This window comes from Rhinolophus ferrumequinum, chromosome 23 (assembly GCF_004115265.2).
Source record: "Rhinolophus ferrumequinum isolate MPI-CBG mRhiFer1 chromosome 23, mRhiFer1_v1.p, whole genome shotgun sequence".
NCBI classification, from domain to species: domain Eukaryota; kingdom Metazoa; phylum Chordata; class Mammalia; order Chiroptera; family Rhinolophidae; genus Rhinolophus; species Rhinolophus ferrumequinum.
The window spans coordinates 40,162,964-40,183,562 of NC_046306.1; the positions used below are offsets into that span (position 1 = coordinate 40,162,964).

The 20,599-nt window shown below is 39.0% G+C and overlaps 1 protein-coding gene across 5 annotated transcripts in view; it reads left to right on the top strand.

Moving 5' to 3' along the window:
• Nucleotides 1-83: 83 nt before the first annotated feature.
• Nucleotides 84-20,599, top strand: part of CFAP61 (cilia and flagella associated protein 61) — a 336,449-nt gene continuing 315,933 nt past the window's right edge. For 2 of the 5 annotated variants that reach the window (XM_033094247.1, XM_033094244.1), the window contains exons 1-6: nucleotides 111-188; nucleotides 3,766-3,916; nucleotides 15,713-15,863; nucleotides 18,483-18,559; nucleotides 19,785-19,852; nucleotides 20,073-20,199. In XM_033094247.1, coding sequence (XP_032950138.1) covers nucleotides 3,774-3,916; nucleotides 15,713-15,863; nucleotides 18,483-18,559; nucleotides 19,785-19,852; nucleotides 20,073-20,199 — 566 coding nt within the window. In that variant the 5' untranslated portion in view covers nucleotides 111-188; nucleotides 3,766-3,773. Of the gene's footprint in view, nucleotides 189-3,765; nucleotides 3,917-15,712; nucleotides 15,864-18,482; nucleotides 18,560-19,784; nucleotides 19,853-20,072; nucleotides 20,200-20,599 lie in introns of those variants that run through there. The other 3 variants (XM_033094245.1, XM_033094246.1, XM_033094249.1) reach the window with 3 other exon arrangements.

A 20,599-nucleotide genomic window follows, 5' to 3' on the forward strand; every position in this document is an offset into this window, starting at 1 on the left:
TGATGACCTTTGACCTCACGCACTCGCCGTGACCGAGGGAGCGCCGTTTCTGTGGTAACTCGCCTGCGCGTCCTCTTTAGAGTCGGGTGTGGAGCGCGGCGTCAGGAGTCTGAGTTTGAGGTGGGTAGAGTCGGCCTGCCCCGCAGGAACGCGAGAACTGGGTCCAGGGAGTTAGGGCGCATCTCCAGGTCAGTCTCCGGGACTGTGATGACCGCGCGAGGTGGGGTGGATCTGCCTAGCCGTGGCGTCCGGCCGAGGGTGTAAGAACCACGCTGTGATCTGGACGCTGGAGGGCGGGGGAAGAGAGGCCGGCCCGAAAACTACTACTGTTCCCTGCGTGCCAGTGGGCGAGCTGCTGAGCTCCTAAGCTGCCCGCGCTGCGTTGCATTCTAGGCCTTGTAGTTTCTGAGGTCCACTGCCCTTCGTTTCTGGACAGCTGTGACCAAATAATTAACTACAGGGTTTATAATTAAAAAAAACCTGAAAGTATTTTAAAGCCAGATAAGACAAAAATAAAAATAAATCAGTAGACTACTAGCAGACCAGCCAGCCTTCTTGTCAGATAAACAGATGTTTAAATTCTCTGAGTGTGCCTTAATTACATAAATTCTCTTGGCCTCAATATCTTGAATTGTAAGGTGATGATAATAATATCTATTTCACCAGGATTAAAGAGAAAATCTATGTAAAGCGCTCAGTAAATGTTAGGTGATATAATTCTTGACCTGCCTTCAAAAACAGAAAAATTAATTATGTGCAAGCAAATGGTTAAGAGAATTAAAAAGAAAAAAACTATTTCTTAGAGAAATTTTATGTTATGCATATTTTACCACAATAAAAAAAGACAGGATTTCAGCCTTGTTTGTAAAGTTATATGTTTTCGCAATGAGAATGCATTCTGCATTGAGAAGGTATAATGAAGAATGCATTATAGTGCATTGCTGTGTAAAAATAATTTTAAAAAATTAAATGTCAAGAAAGAATGACATTAGGGTTAGAATGTGAAATCAACTCATTGCAGCTGCGCTAGGTAAAGCCATCTTAGAAAGGAAATGCTAGCAAGTGATCAAAACTTGACTGCAAATTGATTAAAGGTATATTTGTTTATCTAGGAAAGGAAGTGTCTGTCACAAAGGGGATGGATTGGCCCTGTGGTCATAACAAAATAGAGATGTTTAGGCAAACATCTGTGAAGATGCCACCCAAGCATAGCCTGTCTCTGATTTTTGTGGCCTGGCATCTCTACAGTGGGTGAGGGCCCCTCAGGCTTCAGGGCTGGTGAGCGACTTCTTGAGGTTCACTATTTTGAATCCTGAGAATGTAATGCTCAATAAAATGATTTTAATGGTTGCTGATATGTACTGAGTGAGCACTTAACTATGTCAGACACAGCTTTTAGCATTTTATACATAACTCATTTATAAAACTCTTCGAGGTATATATATTATCTCTAATTTACAGATGAGGAAACTGAGGAACTGAGAGTTTTGGTAATTTGCCCAATGTCACAGCTAATAAGGGATAGAAGGTGGTTGTCATCCCTGGTACTCTGATTCCACATCCTATGCTCTTAACCATGGCCCCATGTAAGCCACCTTCTGAGAGCTGGGCTTTCTGTGTAGCTGGTCCACAGAGATGGCATGGGTGGCTCTGCCACAGCAGGAATGGAAGCTAAACCAGCTTAAATAAATGTTTATTTATATCTGCAGAGTGTGAAGAAGAATTTTGAGCCAATATTTCAAATTTGGGGGATGTTATGTAAACAGCATGCTTTTCTTCCTTTGCAAAATGTGAAGATCTGCCATTCTAAGACCACATTTCCAGAAGGCAACATCTGGCTGGAACGAGACTAGCCTGAGTTCCCCATTTCACTGCAGTCACCTTGATACCAAGGTTGCGAGATTGTGGCCACATAGCTCATGGGAGGTGGAGAAATAATTCCCTTCTACCCTGTTAAGGAGAGGAAGTCAGACTTGTACTTAACCCACATGACTTATTTGTTAACTATCTGGGCTACAGAAACACCTGGACTGCCCCCCATTGACTTTCTCTTTGTAAATTAATAAATTGACATTTTGTACTTGTTCTTTCAGTTTCTGTGAGCTTGGATAATGTAGGGCCATTCCCCAGAGCTGGGTTTGCTTTGAGCATGTTGATGAAACCCGTTTATAAGCCTGCAAAGATGAGGATGGTGTTAATTCACCAAGACAGGGTCCACTGGATGAAATTTCTGGATGCCATCTGCCACCTTTGCGAATCCTCCTGTGTTACCCTGCACTTTACACCCTTAACATCTGAAGGTTTACAACCATTTAAGCTGTAGTTCATCCGAACATCAGTGGACAATGAGGGCAGGGGAACTTCTTATCCATAGAGCCAACCTGCAGGTTACTTACACAGATGGGAGTGGTAAGGGGCTGGGCTGGAAGGAGAAGTCCAAGGTTCTGTTTCTGACCAAACATCTGTCCTGAGACAAGACACTTCACCTTGTGGGCTTCAGTTTCCTCATCTGACAAAGGAGAAACTCAGTTCAGAGATGTCTCAGGCCCCTACGGCACTCAAGTTTTTTGGTACTTTGGCAAAATGAAAATCATGCAAGGATATATCTAAACAACAACAAAAAGCCAAAAGATATATTGTGTTTTGAAAGAAAACTATATATACTGCATGATTCCATGTATATGATGTTCAAAAATTGGCAAAGATCATCTATGGGATAGAAGTCAGAATACAGTTACCTTTTGCAGGAGCGAATTGACTGGGTGGTGCTAAGCGGCATTCTTCCAGGGTGCTGGAAATGTTTCAGATTGTTCTTAGACTCAATATCATGGTGAAAAATTAATTTGCCTGCTTTGAGCTCACTAGCAAGTACATAATAAGGTGTTTTTCCCTAGAAAAAAGGAAAGGAGGGAAATGGAAGGAAGGGAGGGAGAGATGGAGGAAGGGAGGAAGGAAGGAAAGAAAAGAAAAGAGAGAGAGAGGGAGACACACACACACACACACACACACACACACACACACACACTAAGACATTGAGAGAGAGTGAAATCATTTTGTGGCCTACTGTTCCTGTCAACAGCATTCCCCGAAGTGTCTTTCTCGAATATTAGTCTCTCCACTGTCGCTGTCATTAGAGATTCTCCTCAGAAAGGGAGTGAGAAAGGCTGAGTTACACCAAGAAAGCAGGTACTTCTTAGGGAACTTCTCAAAGACTTTATGGACATTACGGCCCCTCAGGAACACCATCATAAGCAGCATTTCCTATGCTTATTTGACCACAGAACGTTTTTTTCCTCAAAATATCTCTTAGGACTGCTGCCCTTCAGGATTCCAGTTTGGGGAACTATTTGGAACGTGGGCAGCAGCTGTCAGTATTTCCCCTGTAACTCTTGACCACATGCCTAGGTGGCTGTTTAAATATAAGAGGACCCCTGAGTCAGTAAACAATTCCTTTCAATGTTTTTTAATTCTATTGTTAGAATACTTGAAAGCAGCTTTATTGGAAACAAAGAATACAGTTGCAGAAACTTCTAGACAAGCCAGTTCTCAGAAGCATCATTCCCCTGGAGAGAAACATGTCAGCTGGTTTGTAGTGTCAGTTGTCATAGCCTACCCCCAGGGGAAAATGTGTGCCACCAGCACTCTAACACCAAGTTCACTTTGATGTATGGAAATTGAATTAATATCCAATTTTGTAAATACTGTAACCAGACTGGCTTGTCATCTCAGATTAACAGTGGGCTTTTTTCTGTCTTTTTGGGACAGGATAGAAAATGTCAATACTCACTTCTCCAAGAGGAAAGGTAGAAGTGGTTCATTGCCGAAGAACAGAATCGCAGGATGTTTATTGTATCAAAAACCTCATTAGACAATTTACCCAGAAGCTGTTTGGACAGCTTAATATCATTTATCTTCTGTAAGTACATAGCTAAGTAAGCTCAAGAATGTTTATCAGTTTTAACACACATCTGGAAGGGACCCCACTCCTTTGTCCTTTACGGGGCTTATGGCAAGGAATGCGCAACAAGAAAATCTGCCCTCCTGAGCAGGAGACCTTTGGGAACCTTTGAGTTCTGTAACAAGCAAATTGGAGGGGTTTCTCATGGGTTTTGGATTCAAGCAAACCTGGGTTCAAATCTTAACTGCCCCACCCACTAATAGAGTCACTTGGGGCAAGTTAATAATATTTGCTGCCAGTTTTGAGAATTATTTTCAGTCAGGCTCTGTGCTTTGTCAACTTCATCATATTTAATACTCTGACACTTCTCTGAGGTAGCCTCTATTATGTCCATTTTAATGATGGGAAAATGGAGGCCTGCCAAGGTCAAGCAGTAAGTGACAAAGCCTGAATATGTTCTTATCCATTGTTGTTAAAATGTTCTTCTAAACTTCAAAATATGCATAGATTTTTTTTTCTTTCTTAAAATGTCTTTTTATCTCCCTGTTTTTTTCTTTTTCGTTTTTTTTTTTTTGGACACCCGCATAAATATTCTTTAATCTGATCCTAATTATTTTTATTGAAAAAGCTAAGAGATGGCTCAGTATTTTGGATTTCATAAAGCTTCATATTAAATACAATTGAAATGTTTAAACTAAGGCCAGCCTAAGACATTAAAACTTGTAGTGTCTGATCAGCACACTGATGAATGTAATACATATTGGCACAGTTTTGTTGGAAGGCGGTAGGGCAATATGTATAAAATGCTTTAAAATGTATATACTAATGAGAAATGATTTCATTTTTTGGCATTATGGTGGATTAAATACCTTAATGATATCCTCTGGATGGAAAAGACATGTTGATACACACACACACACACACACACACACACACACACACACACACACACACACAGATAAGTACTGTGCAGAGAACATTATCAAAATGAAATCAGAAAATTCAGGAGGGCAGCTGGAACCAATGCCGCTTTCTCCTTTAGTATTTTTGCTGCATTCTAGAAACCTCATGCTTCTGTTTTGACAGCTTTGCAAAGAACAGAAGATAAATACTCCCTCTACCTAAGGAGGGAAGCATTAAATTCTTTTGTGTAAAACTGGGTTGTCCATTGTAAGGATGAATGAGATATAAGCCCACTGGATAAAGTAGATCGTAAGCAAAATAGCTTGTTTCAATCTCGGCATGGAATGAAGCCTCCTCCAGGAATTCATAAGTGTGTATTGATTTGAGGTTCATATTAATTATCTCTGTGGTCCCAGAAAGCTTCAAAACTTCCCAAATAATGAATGCATTTTTAGACAAAAATTGAGTTAGTTTACCAGTAGACTCAATAAAGGAAATAAAGTGGAGAATTTGATTAAAGTGGTCACAAGTTAGTAGAATGTCCAGAAGACTGGCTTAAATAAATACCGATCAGGTCTGAAGGGATAGAGTTTCAACTCAGACTATAAATAATAACAGAGAAAGTTCCAAGGAATATGAGCTCTGAGTCAAAAATCACAAATATACAAGGAAACATGTATCATTAGTGAGAACCAACAACAAAAATATCCAGCAAAATCAGACTCTCAAAGGCTTCAGATATTAAATCAAACAAAGAATATAAAATAACTGTGCTTACTATGTCTAAAGTGAAAAGATAAGTCTTAAAAGATCATGTAAATAAATGAGACTTGAAAAAGTCAAATAGACCATCTAGAAATGGAAATGTAGTTGAAATTGAAAGCTCAGTAGATGAGTCAAACATCATAATGGACACAGTTGAAGATAGAAGTAGTAAGGTGGTTGATCAATACAAATACATTATCCAGAATTCAGCACAAAGAGACACAAAAAAATGTGGGTAGGCCATTTAACAATTAAGACTTCTAGACTTCTAAAAGTAGATAATAGTACTTGGAACAGTCAGTATTTGAAAAGATAATGGTTGAGAACTTTCCAGAATTGTGGGAAAGCATCAATTCTTCAATTCAGAAAATGCAATGAATCCCAAACAGGATAGATACACAGAAAAATCCACAACTAAGCACATCATAATAAAACAGCAAAACGCCTAAGCTAAAAAGAAGATCTGAAAAATAATCAGAGGAAAAAAGACATTACCTGCAAAGAAGTAAAGATTAATAGGTGATTTCTCACTGGCAACAATTGATAGCGAGAAGATGGTAGACTATTTTCAATATTGTTGAGAAAATAACATCAACCTAGAATGATATACCCAGTGAAACAATTTTTCAATACCTAGGGGAAAATAAATGCATTGTCGACAAACAAAAACTGAGTTTACCATTGGACTCTGAAATAAGGAAATGCCTCAGAATATACTATAAGCAGAAGGAATATTATCTCAGCTGGAAAGCCGAAGATATAAGAAGGAAAGTAAACAAAAATATGAGTAAATATGTGGGTGAATCTAACTTGTATAAGGCAATAACTATAATAACCAGTTTACTATAGGTATTAAATATAAATAATAAATTATAAGACATAAACAACTTAGATAAAATACAGGACAAAATAGCATATAAATTGGAGGCATGTGATTGTAATAAAAGTACTCTTAAGGTATTATTCGGGAGGAGGGTGTAGCAGTTAATACACAAAGGTGCTCTTCCTCCTTCCCATGAACCACATATCCTGCTTTATGCCCTCATGTCATTCCTTCTGACACTGAATTAAGGCTGGCCCTCTGTAACCAATAGATACCAGGAGAAGTGATATTTTATGACTTCAAGAGGAGATCATAAGAAGTCTTGCAACTTCCACTGAGTCTCTTGGAATGCTCCCTCTCAGATCTCAGATGCCATACTATTAAATGCTTTAGTCACATGGCCACATGCAGGTGCTTCATTTGATAGCTTCAGCTGAGATTCTAGCCAAAAACCAGCATCAACTACTAGCCATGTGAGTGAGCCATTTTTAACATTGAAGATGTTGAGATGACTCCAGCCACAGCCACAATTTGACTGTTACCACAGTAAGAGACCCCCAGCAAAAACTGCTCAATTGAACCTACTCAACCCACAGAATCTTGAGAAATAATAATAAATTGTTTTAAGCCACTTACCTTTGGGGTAGTTTGTTACATATCGATTGATAACTAGAAGAGAGGGTAAAGACTTTGGTAGGAATATATGTTGTATGGCTAGAATAATCATTAAAAGGATAGGCAGTGAAATTTTAACTTCTGATCTATAGAGGGAAATAGAACAAGAAATTTAAAAAAACCCTGAACCTAAGAGATGGCAAGATGGGAAGAAGAAAAAAGAAACAGAAAACATAGGACATATTAATCACATAGTAGGGAGACAGAAAAAAAATTCAAACTATTTCAGTAATCACAATAAATGTGTTCGGACAAAATTCTTCTGTTAAAAGATAAAGATGGGCAGATTGACTGAAAACAGAACAAAGCAAAAAACAGTCATATTTTATATGTAAGAGACACACTTAAGATGCAAAGGCACAGAAATATTTAAAGTACTAGGAGGAAAAAAACATTAAATAAGGCTAGTTTTGCTATATAAATAGCAGACAATACATACTTTAGGGCAAAAAGCATCCCTACAGATAAAGAATGTCATTATATAATGATAAAAGGTTTAGTTTTTGAGAGAGGTATGACAGCTTTACACTTGTATGCTCCTAATGGAACAATCCTAAAATAAATAAAGCAAAAAGTAACAGAACCAAAAAATGAAACAGACATACCTACTGTCATAATTGGAGATTTTAATATACCTAATATAATTGGGAGACCAAGTAAACTAAAAATCAGTTATGATATAAAAGATTTCAACAAGAACACAAAGAATGTGATCTAATGGACATATGTAGAATATTGCACCGAATTATTAGAGAATACGTACTCTTGTCAATTATACATGGAAACATGTATAAGAATTGAATTCCTCTTAAGCCATAAAGCAGGCTTAAGAAATTTCAGTGGTTGGTATCATACATAATACATTCTTTGAGTACAATGTAACGGAGTTAGAAATAAGTAACAAAAAGATAAACACTCATATGTTTGAAAAATTTTTAATGCAATAATAAATAATATGGGTCAAAAAAGAAAAATGAAAATTGGAATATATTAAGACTTGAATAAAAACTAAAATATATTTGCATATTAGGTATATATATGTATGTAAATATGAATACATACTATGTGTATATATAAAATAAATTTTACTTTTGTGTACTGCAGCTAAAGCAGGTGTGGGTGTTTATTACATTACAGGCTTCCATGTTCCCCTATTCTCCATACCTCTGCATTCTTATCCCCATCTGCTGTAGTCCCCACCTTTTAAATCTGGGCTGGGCCTCTGACTTACCCAGTAGAATGTGATGGAAGTGGTGCTGTACCAGTCCTAGGCCAAGCCGTGAGATGGCCTGCCAGTAGGGCTGGCACTAGGGTAGTATGAGGTGTCCAAGGTACTCACTTCCAGGTGCTGAACCCGCACCAACTTAAGAGTGAACGCCTCCTCCAATTCTGAGGCCCGAGAGCCTCTCCTGCCTCACCCTAGTCCCAGGCCTGCCTGGCAGAATTCAAGTTTGTGTTCTTGGGAGCCTTGCACCACCAGGTAGAAAATCTGGCTACTCTGCTGGAGAGGCCACATGGATTTGTCACATGTTATTTAACTCTATCAGCAAGGGCTAGAGTGGGTCCCCATAGTTATACACTTTAATATTTCTGTGGTAAATAATAGGAAAATTCTCTAAGTGGGATAAAGACTGTAGAATAATCTCATGTCACTGTAGTCTGATTTTGCTACCAAATAAGGTATAAGATAAAGTTCTGGTTTTTAGGGATTTGGGGATTTTGACGGGATTGGATTTATACCTGTATAAAAAACTTCATGCCAAAAATTTGAAAATGTAGATGAAAAGTATAAATTTTTAGAAAATAGAGTTTCCTAAAGTCAACTTCAAACGTGATTGAAACCCATTAAAGAAATTGACTCAGCAATTTAAAATCCTCCCACTGATAAAATAGCAGGCACGACTGCCTTTACATACCAGTTGTACCAAACATTCAAGAATTAGGTACATCCATATGTCCCAACTGAATGAAACGTTCTAGAAACAGAAAGACAGAGAATACTCCTTAACTCACTTTATGAGGCTAGCATAATGGTAATAGTAAAATCAGATAAGGACAGACAAGAAACGAAGGTTAATAGCCGATCTCCCATAGAATGAGAATTGAAAATTACATCCAGTCTTGTTCATGAATATAAATGCAAAAATTCTAAACATAACATTAGGAAAGGAATTTAGAAATACACAAAAAATATACTATACCATGATCAAGCTGGATTGATACCAGAATTCAAGGTTGTTTTAATATTAGAAAATTGATTAGTTCACTACATTCCCAGATTAAAGGAGAAAAATTATATAATCTTCTCAAGAAAGAAAAACATTTGATAAAATTCAACATTTATTATATAAATCTTAACAAAATAAGAATATGACAACTCCCATATCCTGCTAAAGCATCTATAAAAACCTTTAACAAACATCATAAATAATGATAAAATATTAAAATAATTCCTTTTACTATAAAGAACAGGCTGAGGATTCCTGTTGTCACAACTTTCTGTTTCACTTTGAACTGGAGAGCCTAGCTATTGCAGTAAGGAAGAAAAAAAGAAATAAAACAAAAAGTGTTAGGATTCAAAAGGAAGAAACAAAACTTATTTTTTGCAGGTGATACATATTCTCTATGTAGAAAACTGGAAGGAATATGTAAACAAATCATTAGAATTAATACATAAGTTTAAAGTTGCTGGCTACTAAGTCAAACAAAAGACAATTGCATTTTTATAGACTAACATTGAATGCTTAGAAATCATTTTTAAAAAGAGACTATTTACACTCATGCCAAAGAATATAAAATACCTAAGGGTATTTTACCTAAGGGTAAAACTGACAGAATAACTCCAAGCCCATTATGGGGTAAACTATCAAACCTTATTGAAAGACATTAAGGCAGACCTAAATGAATGAAGAGGTATACCACATTCTTGGACATCATAAAGAGGTCAGTTATCTCCCGAATCAAAATACTAACGGGATTACTTGTTGAAGTTGATAATATTAGAGTAAATTTAAATGGGAGCAAAGGGCCAGAACACTCTGAAAGAAGAAAAATAAGAAGGGGAGACTTGCCCAACTAAAGATTAATTGTAGGTATAGTGATCAGGACAGTGTGGTAATGGTCAAGGAATTAACAAAAGACCGATGGGACAGGATAGAGATTCCAGAAACAGACCTGTACATACTTGGAAATGTGATAATAACAAAATCAGCATAATAGTAAAGCCAATGGGGAAAAGATGTACCATTCAAAATGGTGCTGAGACAATTGGTTATCCATATGGAAGAGTGACTGTAAATACCAAACTCATGTCATATAAAAGAAAATCAATTTGGGGTGAATTTATGACTTAAATGTGAAATAACATCTAACTGATGACAGAATCGCCTAGATTCCAAATTCATTTATCCAGCTTCCTGATGGAGGTCACCCTTGGATACCTAGTAGGTACTTCACACCTAGCATGGTCATCACCTGCCTTCAAACTACTCTGCCCACACTTTCCCCATCTGAGTAACTCCAGCAACTTCATCCTTCCATTTGCTTGGCCCAAAAATCTTGCTGTCATCTTTGCTCTTTCATTTACATCCTATACCAGGAAAGGCTGTCAGCTCCATTTTCAGAACACATCCAGAACCTGGCATCTTCTCTCCACCTCACTTCTACCACCAGCATTCTTGGCTTGAGTATTACAACAGCCCCCTAAGTGGTCTCTCTGCTTCCTCCTTGATGTCAACTCTTGCCCATACCCCCTCCCACAATAGCCACTGTCACTATTCAGACACATTGGATCCTGTCATGCTTCTGCTCATAACCGCGCACCGGTTTGCCATCTCCCTGCCATGAAGTGATGCAGAGCCCACTCTTTTCCTTTTTGACCTCATCTCCCTCAAGCTACACTGACTTCCTTTATTTTTTTCTGGAACACCCCAGACACATTGGTGCCTCTCCATCACAGCTCAGATACTACCTTCTCCTGGAAGCGCACTGCACACACACAGGGTACAGCCTCTCCCCCTTATTTTTCTCTATAGCAGTTGCCACCACCTGATACTCTACGCATTTTAGTTCTTTAAAAAAAATGCCTGCCTCCATCCACTAGAATATCAGCTCCATGAGGACAGGGATTTTTGCCTGTTCCCTGCTGTATCCCCAGAGCCTAGAGCAACACTTAGAACACCTGTTTGGTAGGTGTTCAGTAAATGTTTGTTAATGAATGAATCTATTACTAATCATGTGACTGTGTATAAGTCACTTAACCTCCCTAAGCCTTAGCTTCCTTATCTGTGAATTGGACAGTTGTACCTAATTTACAGGATGAGTGGAGCAGTGGCAATAACTGTTACATCAGTGGAGTACCTACGTCGTTCCTAGGAGGTGCTCATCGTTTTCCCTTTCCTCTGAGTCTGCCTGGAAGAGAGCAGGGACGAGAGTTGGGCAGAGCTGAGCTTTTCTATTATTCTCCTTCCCTTCCCTTCTCAGCACCTGGGCAGCCATAGAACAGGATGAGGCACTACTTTATGAGTGCAATGGAATTCTCTTCCAAATATACCATTGAAAGAAAACAAGCTGCAGCATGTCGTGTGGAGGGAGGTGTGATCACATCTGAGGTGGGGAAGTGAGTGGCAGACATTCAAGAGTGCTGGGTGGGAGGGGTGCTTTCACTCCTGTAAGAATCTTTTGAATCTGTACCATGGAAATAAATTTCCTTATGTAAATCATTTATAAGCCTGAACTTTGTTAGCAAATGTGCAGTTCTGACTTGTCCCTCCTGGGATGAAGTATGTCACAGCCTGAGCAGGAGGGCAGACGATTGTGCTGTGCATGTGATCACCTCAGTTCTTCCTCAGTCTCCAAAGGCCCATCATTTTCAGGGGTACTCAAAACATGGAATGCAGGGTCGGAGCGGGGTTACAACTGGGGCCTTTCTACAGAATTTTTTTCAAAATGCTTCCACAAATGTATTTTCTCAAATTCTCTACATGGTCACATGCTAAGTACCTAAAATTACTGACAGCTGGTTGTTTCTGAAGGTGAGCTTGATACCCCTGCTGGGTCTTGGAGTGGCAGTACGGGTACCTCGAATGCATGTGTTTAATGTGTTTATGTATTTTCTGAATTGGCAGATAGGAAAGGTATAACATGTCATGTGGGAGGGAAATAATGAGATTTTTTTTTTTAAATGTTAAAATGGGATCCTTTTGCAAAAGGTTGTGACCTACCTTAGAAGCCAGCATATTTTCAGAAATAAAAGTAAATTTACATTTTCATTAATATCCTGGAGCTCCTGAAACAGCTGCTACCCAGCCCCTGGAATCTTTCATTTTTTATGTTAGGTAACTCCCTCTCCCCATTCTGGGCCAACCTCGAGGCTTCGAGTCCTATTTTATACACATTTCTAAAACTGGTGGTTTCTTTTCTAGTTTATTCAGTTTCATTTTATTGACTGCTGACTGGCTCAGTCACAGAGAGAGAGGAATGAATAAAACTTACCTCTCCTAAAAAACCCTGCTAAATTTTATGGGAGAAAATGAGCAGGTTGGGCATAACAGATGAGTGGAGAAAGGGGCTAAAAGAATCAGTGCAGATGTCACAGTGCAGTGAGGGGGAGGGGAACGATGATGGCTGCAGTTCCCATGACAGTGTGCGCTGGACGCAGAGTTCTGTGTTGTCCATGCTGCGTAACAAAGCAGAAAATGGGGACACTGTTTCACCAAGATGTCCATCAAGTATAGTTAAATAAAATGAGTTTGGGCCGAGCTTGGAAAATTTCCTAAACCAATTGAATAAGTGAGACATTGCTGTAATGAAAATAACTCTGATTTCTACTGATGAATAATATCTTTGAGCTTTAGTATATTTGGTGTGAAATATATATGTGTGTGTGTGTGTGTGTGTGTGTGTGTGTGTGGGTGTGTGTGTGTGTTTTAATAGGGCTCCTTTGGTTAGGATTTGACTTTATATAAAGAATAATTTTAAAACACTTTATATAAAGAATAATTTTAAAACACTTTATATAAAGAATAATTTTAAAACACTTTATATAAAGAATAATTTTAAAAAATAGTTTTAAAAACACACCTTCTCCCTCTACTGTTTTCTTCTTCTCCCTTCTTTGCTTACATGATGAGTTTTATCTTTTCTGTAGAGGATCTAATGGCTAAGAGGTAATGAGAAGTGGAAATTATACATACAAAAGGCTAATGCTACAAAACTTACTTTTTGCAGTCAGCCATTTGGAAATTGCAGTGCATTTTCCCATTGAAACAAAGTTATTCGTGACTGGCTAACCAGGCCAATCCACAAAAACCTATTTAATCTATAATGTCTGTGTGGTATAGTACTGTGCTAATTGTGCTATAGAACCCAACCACCATCCTAGGTTCCCATGGATAAATGTTTTTCAAGTTCAAATTGGAATTCCAGGAACACATTTCCCTTGCTTCCCCGAGGGGATGGCGGTTGCCCTCTCCCAGCTCCTGCCCGCTTCCCCCTCTACCACAGCCATTGTCATCGCCGACATGTGATGGGCCGGTGCCCTGGGCATTTTCTCATCTGGATTAGAGTGAGGACTCTCAGTATGAAGTTGTAGGTCATGGCTCTGGGGCAGGGGAGTCAAGAGGTCCAGAAATGGAGGGAACCCAGGAGTGGAATGAAGGTCAGGGCTTCAGGGAACCAGACTGGAAAGGTTGTGGGGGTCGCATCCTCCTGCTTATAAGTCCTTTGTATGGATACTGTATTCTTGGGACCTGAGGTAGTTTGTTGCCTTTTTTCCCCATGATAGCCAGTGCTTTGGTAGAGCCCTTGGGCCCAGTGCTCCCCTGGGGAGGCCCCTGCTGTGGGATGTGGCTTCCTCTGAGGGGGACAGTGGCTGTAGGTGCTGAGATCAGCATCCCTAGCACAATGTTTCCTGAAGATCCCATACCTCTCGTGGTACCTAAGGTGATTTGACTTGATACATGTACAAGAAGTTTTTGTTTTAAATGTTATATCTTTATTTTTATAATTATATTTATAGCAAGGGATACTGGCTTTCCATTTATGAGACTAATGTAAATTTCCTATTAAAATGTGCTTATTTAAGTCAAAGTGAACTGGTTTAAAGAAAAAAATTAGAACAAGAAGTGCATGTGTGTGAGAGACTGTTCTTTGGTGAACAGCTCTAGTAAAATGATACGCCGTCAAGTGGGAAAAAAGCAGGTTACCAACTGTATGGGTTGTACGATTTCAATTTTAGAAACACACAAAACACATTCAATATATAGCTGCCCTCAAAAACAAGATAAATCTGGACAGATAGACAACAAAATATTGGTTGGTTATCTATGGGAGGTGGTATTACAGGTGATTTTTCCAATTATTTTTTTCTCTTCTTGATTGTGAGTGCCTTCTATTTTTTTGTCCTTTTTTTTTTTTAGGACTTTATTTTATTTCTTTTAATTAATTAATTAATTAATTTTTTTTTAAGGAGGGCACATCTCACAGTGGCCCATGTGGGGATCGAACCGGCAACCTTGGTGTTATCAGCACTACCCTCTAACCAACTGAGCTAACCGGCCAACCCAGTACTTTCTAATTTTTTACTGCACTGACAATACAATACTTTTCTCATAAAAATGTAACTGGAAAGCATATATAACTTTCTCTATGCTCCCCATTGTCTCTTCTTCAGTTACATGTTGTCTTCTCTTCTGGTCTCCTTAATAAGGAACATGGGTAACTTCTACCTTCTTTGTTTTTTGAAGAAACATTTAAATCTTTTTTCTCCAACTTAAGATACTAGTAGATTTCACTCAGCTGAGAAAGTGAAAATTGCAGTTCAGTTTACATACAAATGGTTCTCTGAGTAGTACACTATAGCTCTTCAAGTCACGGCTCTTGCTGTCCTGGCAGGCCACACAATAGGTTAGCTACTGGGAGGGGCCACCGAGACATCCTTTTGGGCCAGCCACCAGGATAAGAATTGGAAGACTTGCTTCTCCTTCATTGTCTTTGTCAACTTTTTGGGTTCCCTTAAGCTTAAGCAAGAACCCCTCAAGGTTTCCTTTTGTACAGCTGGATCAGATGACATTGCAGATGCTCAGATTCCATAAGAATCAATTAGCTCAGGGTTTTGAGAAATTGTTTAAGAATGCTGACAGAGGTGGAGCTAAACTTAAGTTTGCTGCACATCAGTGACCAACTCATCCTAGTTTGCCCAGGGTTTTTCTGGTTTTAGCATTGACAGTCCCATGTCCTGGGCCCCTCAGTCCTGGGCAAACCAGGACAGTCAGCCATCCTAACTGTACAAGTTTAGGCTAACACAGTGGCCCTGGCAACATGGAGAGGACAGGGAAAACTGTACAGTCAAACAATTTCCCCCTAGCCAATGTTCAGGGGAAGGGTATCATAATATAATATGATATTACATCATAAATATAATACCTTTCTAATGAAATGTAAATTTCAATAAAAATTTAGGTGATAGTACCAGATGTCCTGAAAGATCTATTTCAAGTTTGCTGTCACATTGTATCCGCCTCTTTCAATGGTTATGGTACCTTATACCATGGTTGCTAAGGTTCAGTAGCCAAACGGGGAGAAAAATGACATCCTCATCTCACTTTCAGTAATCTTATTTATATGTGTAATTTTAATCACTTCCACAGGGAGAAGGCAAACCTTGCCATTACTCTCTGCAATGACAAGGAGGAGATCATGGCTCAAGCCACCTTCCTGGACTACCCCAACTGGAATGTGGCCAAGCAGGATGACTGGGTGTCTGTGTTCCGGGAACTTGACAGTGAAATCCCATGCACAGTAAGGAATCAAGGAATCATGCATAGTGCCTATTAGAACAGCCTGGATTTTGAAGGAAAATCCTGTGGTTATATACATGTCATATATACGTGTATGTGTATATGTGTATATATATATACATATACATATATATATATATGTATATATATATAGAGAGAGAGTTTATATATACTCATATATATATATATATATATATATATATATATATATATATATATGAGTTTTGGAGTGAGCAGTTCAAAACTCACAACAGAAAGTATATGACATTATGACAGTTAGAAATGAAGTTAGCTGGTAGGGAGGGAAAGTGGGTCTGAGAGCAGGAAGCCAGAGGGAATAGGAAAGGGTAGGTACTATCTAGATCAGACAGCTGCTGGCTAGGCCCAGGTCATGCTTTGCCGATGAGGAGTGGGAGCAAGGCATTAGTGGGAGTGTCAGAACATCTGCCTTCCAGATCTCCACACTGCTCCAAGCGTCAATGTCCAAAGGCTTTGGTATGTTGGGAGGGCACTGCCATCTACATATTTGCCCCTGTAATAATGACAACAAAGCCTCAGATTCATGTCACACTATAATTTTCAACGTGCCTTTATGGACCAAGGCTCATTCAGTGTCTTCTAGCTGCAGGCACATGACAACCTGTTGGCTAATAGGAGCCAGGTCAGCAGTTACCAGGGAAAGGGCCTTAGTAGCTGGTGCCACATCTGAGCTCTCCCTGCCCTCGGCCTGCCAGAGCCAGGCCAGCATCTGGCCTCAGCATCTGTGGAGAGCCAGAGGCTATGACTGTGGGCAGCATACCTGCCTGTCAATGGAATTCAACAGCATGTCCGCTGAGTGCATGAGTTCACCCCCCATATATGCATGCGTGCATGCACCATACACACACACGCACACTGGCTACGTTACCCAGCACTTACTCGGCTAGATGGTGCCTTCTCTTTGTCCTCTATGGTCTTCTCTACCTCACTAACCTGTACACCCAGTTACCTTTGTCAGAAGAATTATCTCAAACTTGGAAGTAGCCCAGAAAGATTCTTTCAGTCAGTGCTTGTACCTTTGATTTTCTATTGACAGTTCTGTAGGAATAGTGATTAACTTGTTGATTTTTATCCATTTGAGATATAACTAATTTCTAGTGGTAGAAGAAATTAGTTATCAAAGGTTGCAGTTTGTTGTCCAGTAGGACATTAACTATTTCGTATCTTACCCAGCAATCTTCTAACATTCCTTCATTAAATTGCCTAAAGTAGCCAGCTTCTCAAGTGCAGTGAATCATTTTTATCATCTCGTTGGTCACCTCATTATTTGATGGGTTGAGTAAATCTCTGTTATGTTCATTTTAAGTTTGCATTAGGATCATGATTTTACCATTATTCATAAATACTTTCCCCTTTGTTCTTTTTCTTGTTCTCTGCAAGATTGCTTCATTTTAAACTATTTCCTACTGTAGTGTAGATCTTAGCTGTCCAGTATGGTAGCCACCAGCGGTGAGTAGCTATTGAGCACTTCAGATGTGGCAGGTCTGAACTGAGATGTGCCGTAAGTATAGTATACACACCAGATTTCAAATACTTAGTAGAAAAACAAGCGTATCATATCTCATTAATAATTTTTATATGGATTACTTGTTAAAAATGATAATTTGAATACATGAGGTTAAATAAAATATATTAAAAATTAATTTCACCTGTTTAGTCTCTTTATATCTACTAGAAAACTTAAAACTGCATATGTGGCATGCATTTGTGGCTCAAATTATTTTTCTGTTGGACAGCATTGGGATAGAGCCTTAGGCTTAATGTTTTATCACCTATCCCAGGGCTATTTATAACTGAAGTAATCATTGGTGTCTTAAAGCTAAAGAACAAATCTTGAATTACAATATTTTTGATGGAAGAGAGAATTTGGGAGATAAATCAGCCAAGTGATAAACCATGCACTCCTAAAGCTAGTCCTGTTTGAAATGTTAAGCAGATGTTAAGTAAGGCCGTTATGGGATTTAGATGACTTAATACACGAGAGTGCTGACATTGGTGTCGTCATTGTTGTTATCTGGACTTTGATTCTGACTCTGAGAATGTTGCACAAAACAAGCCATTGGATTCATAACGTGGCATCTGTCTTCCATCCTTCAAATTCATAAGAGACTCCTTCCCTCATGTCACTTGAATAGAGAGGCAGCTGCTGACTCAAGAGCCCCTGGGAAAGGGTGATTGTCTTTCCCTTGGCATAGACAATCCCGGGGACAAGACTACTGAGTTAATAATCGATTTCACTCCCCTGCAGGTGCTTCCCTGCCCACAGACTGTTTGTGAGGACAGGAAGATGGGCCAGAATTCGTTTCCTTGAATAATTTTGAGCTACGAGGAAAGACGGCAGTGAAAACAGTCAAACAGAAGGCAGTGAAAACAGAAAGCTCAAACACTGCCTGAGTGTCTCATCACTGTAGACATAAAAAATCATCCACAAACACGGGCAGCTCTGTGTCTGTGGTCTTGCCACTCCTCTCATCAAGAAGTGGAATTTGTGTCCCCAAAACCCGCCTTTTACCTCCGACCCTGCTATAACATAGCCCAACTGTTGACTCAGCCTTTCGTTGTGTTCTCTTTTCTTCTGCAGCCTCTGAACACATTGTTCATGCACCTCTTTGTGGCTGTGAATGAGTATTCTGTTGGCTGCTGCAAAGAGATTATTCGGTGAGTGGCTGGGGCCTTGCACACAGTGACTTGGGGGGCTGGCAGCAGCACTGTAGACAAGACACATTAATGCCAAAATGACACGAAAGAGACCAAGTGGATATAAATGTCCCTTGGTTCCAGGACTCCCACGAATGACAAAATCCATGAATGCGAAAGTCCCTTATATAGAATGGCATAGTATTTGCACAGAACCTACGCACATTCGCCCATACACTTTACATCATCTCTACATTACTTATAATACCTAATACAATGTAAATGCTGTGTAAGTAGTTATACTGTATTGTTTAGAGAATAATGACAAGGAAAAAAAATCTGTACATGTTCAGTACAGAGGCAACCATCATAGGCCTAACTACATAGTACACATTAGCAACAATGTAAGATTTTTAAAAAATATTTTCAATTTGTGGTTGGTTGAATCTGTGAATACAGAACCTGTGGATACAGAGGACTGACTGTCATTTAAAAATATTTTTGAAGGACATGAAATTCTTTGACGTGTTAAATTTGCTTGTTACTTATGGCTACATTAAAGTATTTACTTTGAATAGCAGTGATATTTCTGAAAGAATAAAAACAATCTATTTCTTTGAGTTGGTGCTCTCTTCAGCACACATCTTTAACTGCCACTGTTTGAGGCAAACAGGTAGTGCAGTTATTTTAAAAATGTATTTGTGGGGGGAAGTAGTGGAAAAATAAAGAGATGCAGACTTGGAAGTTTCTAAAAATAGTTTTCTGCAATCTTATCTTTAGAAATGTTTATTAACATGACAGACTGCAGAGCTTCCTGAATAATATGGTGCATCGAAATATGATCACCGGGGCTGCTAGGTGATGACGGTGGGCCTCTGACAGCCTGCACAGACATTTGAGGGTGGTGGCCCCAGCTTTCAAGTCAGTCACTTTGTAATGTCACACCAGGCCATCCAGATGCCAGGTCAAAGGTTAATATTAGCAGAAATCTGGTGTGCTGCAGAACATGGCACCCTTTATTCTCTCAACTTCCATGGAACAGATAGAAAAGGGGCCGTTTGGAATGCAGGAAATATAGAAAAGAAAAATAAATTGCCTTGAAGATGTTCTTGCCTTTGCAGGCAGAAAACAAAGGAGCACATGTGGTTGTATGAATACCTCATTTTTTTAGTGAAGGCATTTGTCTCAGGTGCCAGCTAATGAGATTGCTTGTTTATTAACACGCATCCTCTCTTTCCCTTGCCAGGACCGTGTTTAAGGCAGTGCCAGAACTGCACTTCATCTTTCTCATAGTGCCATCCTACATAAGCCTAGGTAAAATCTACTCAACTATCTCCCATCCCCAGTTGCTAATATAGGAACTTCATGCTTAAAGGAATGAGAAGTAAGAATGGTTTCCAGTTCCTAAATGTATAACGTGCCTATTTGATTATAACAATTAAAACACAGTTTAGAATGGAAACTACATTTAATTCTGAAGTTTTAAAGTTATTTCTTGGTAAAATGAGGCCACATTTCTTTGTCTCTGATTTAGGCTCAACTCTCATAACTGTGTTTGACCTAGTGGGGGACATGACGAGTCTGACATATGACGAGGACTTTGCCGTGCATGTATGTCACAGACACAACCATTACCCTCAGCTGCACATTCGTAAAGCCAGGTAAGGTTGGATCAGTGCCTTTTATTACCTAAGCTTTACCCTGACAGTTACCTTATGAAGAGTTTTTAAATTGCCAGTTTTTACTGTAAGTGGCTATAGCTTGAATTAAATTGTTTTATAATACCCATAAGCATTACTTCATTTGAAGATGTGTAGAGTTCCCTTGATGACCTAATTTGTAGAACTAAATATCTGATAAAACTCATTTGGTACTCAATGTAGCCAGCAAAGTTGTGCATTTACTACTTATGTGTTTCTGAAAACACACAGTTCTTGATCCCACACTGAGTGAAAGAACTTTCAAACAAAACCAACTTAAAAATGAATCTACATATTTAGTTTTCCCATAAAGCCCACCTATTTTCTGGTATTCGGTGGATGAGGATTCTATTGACCCCAA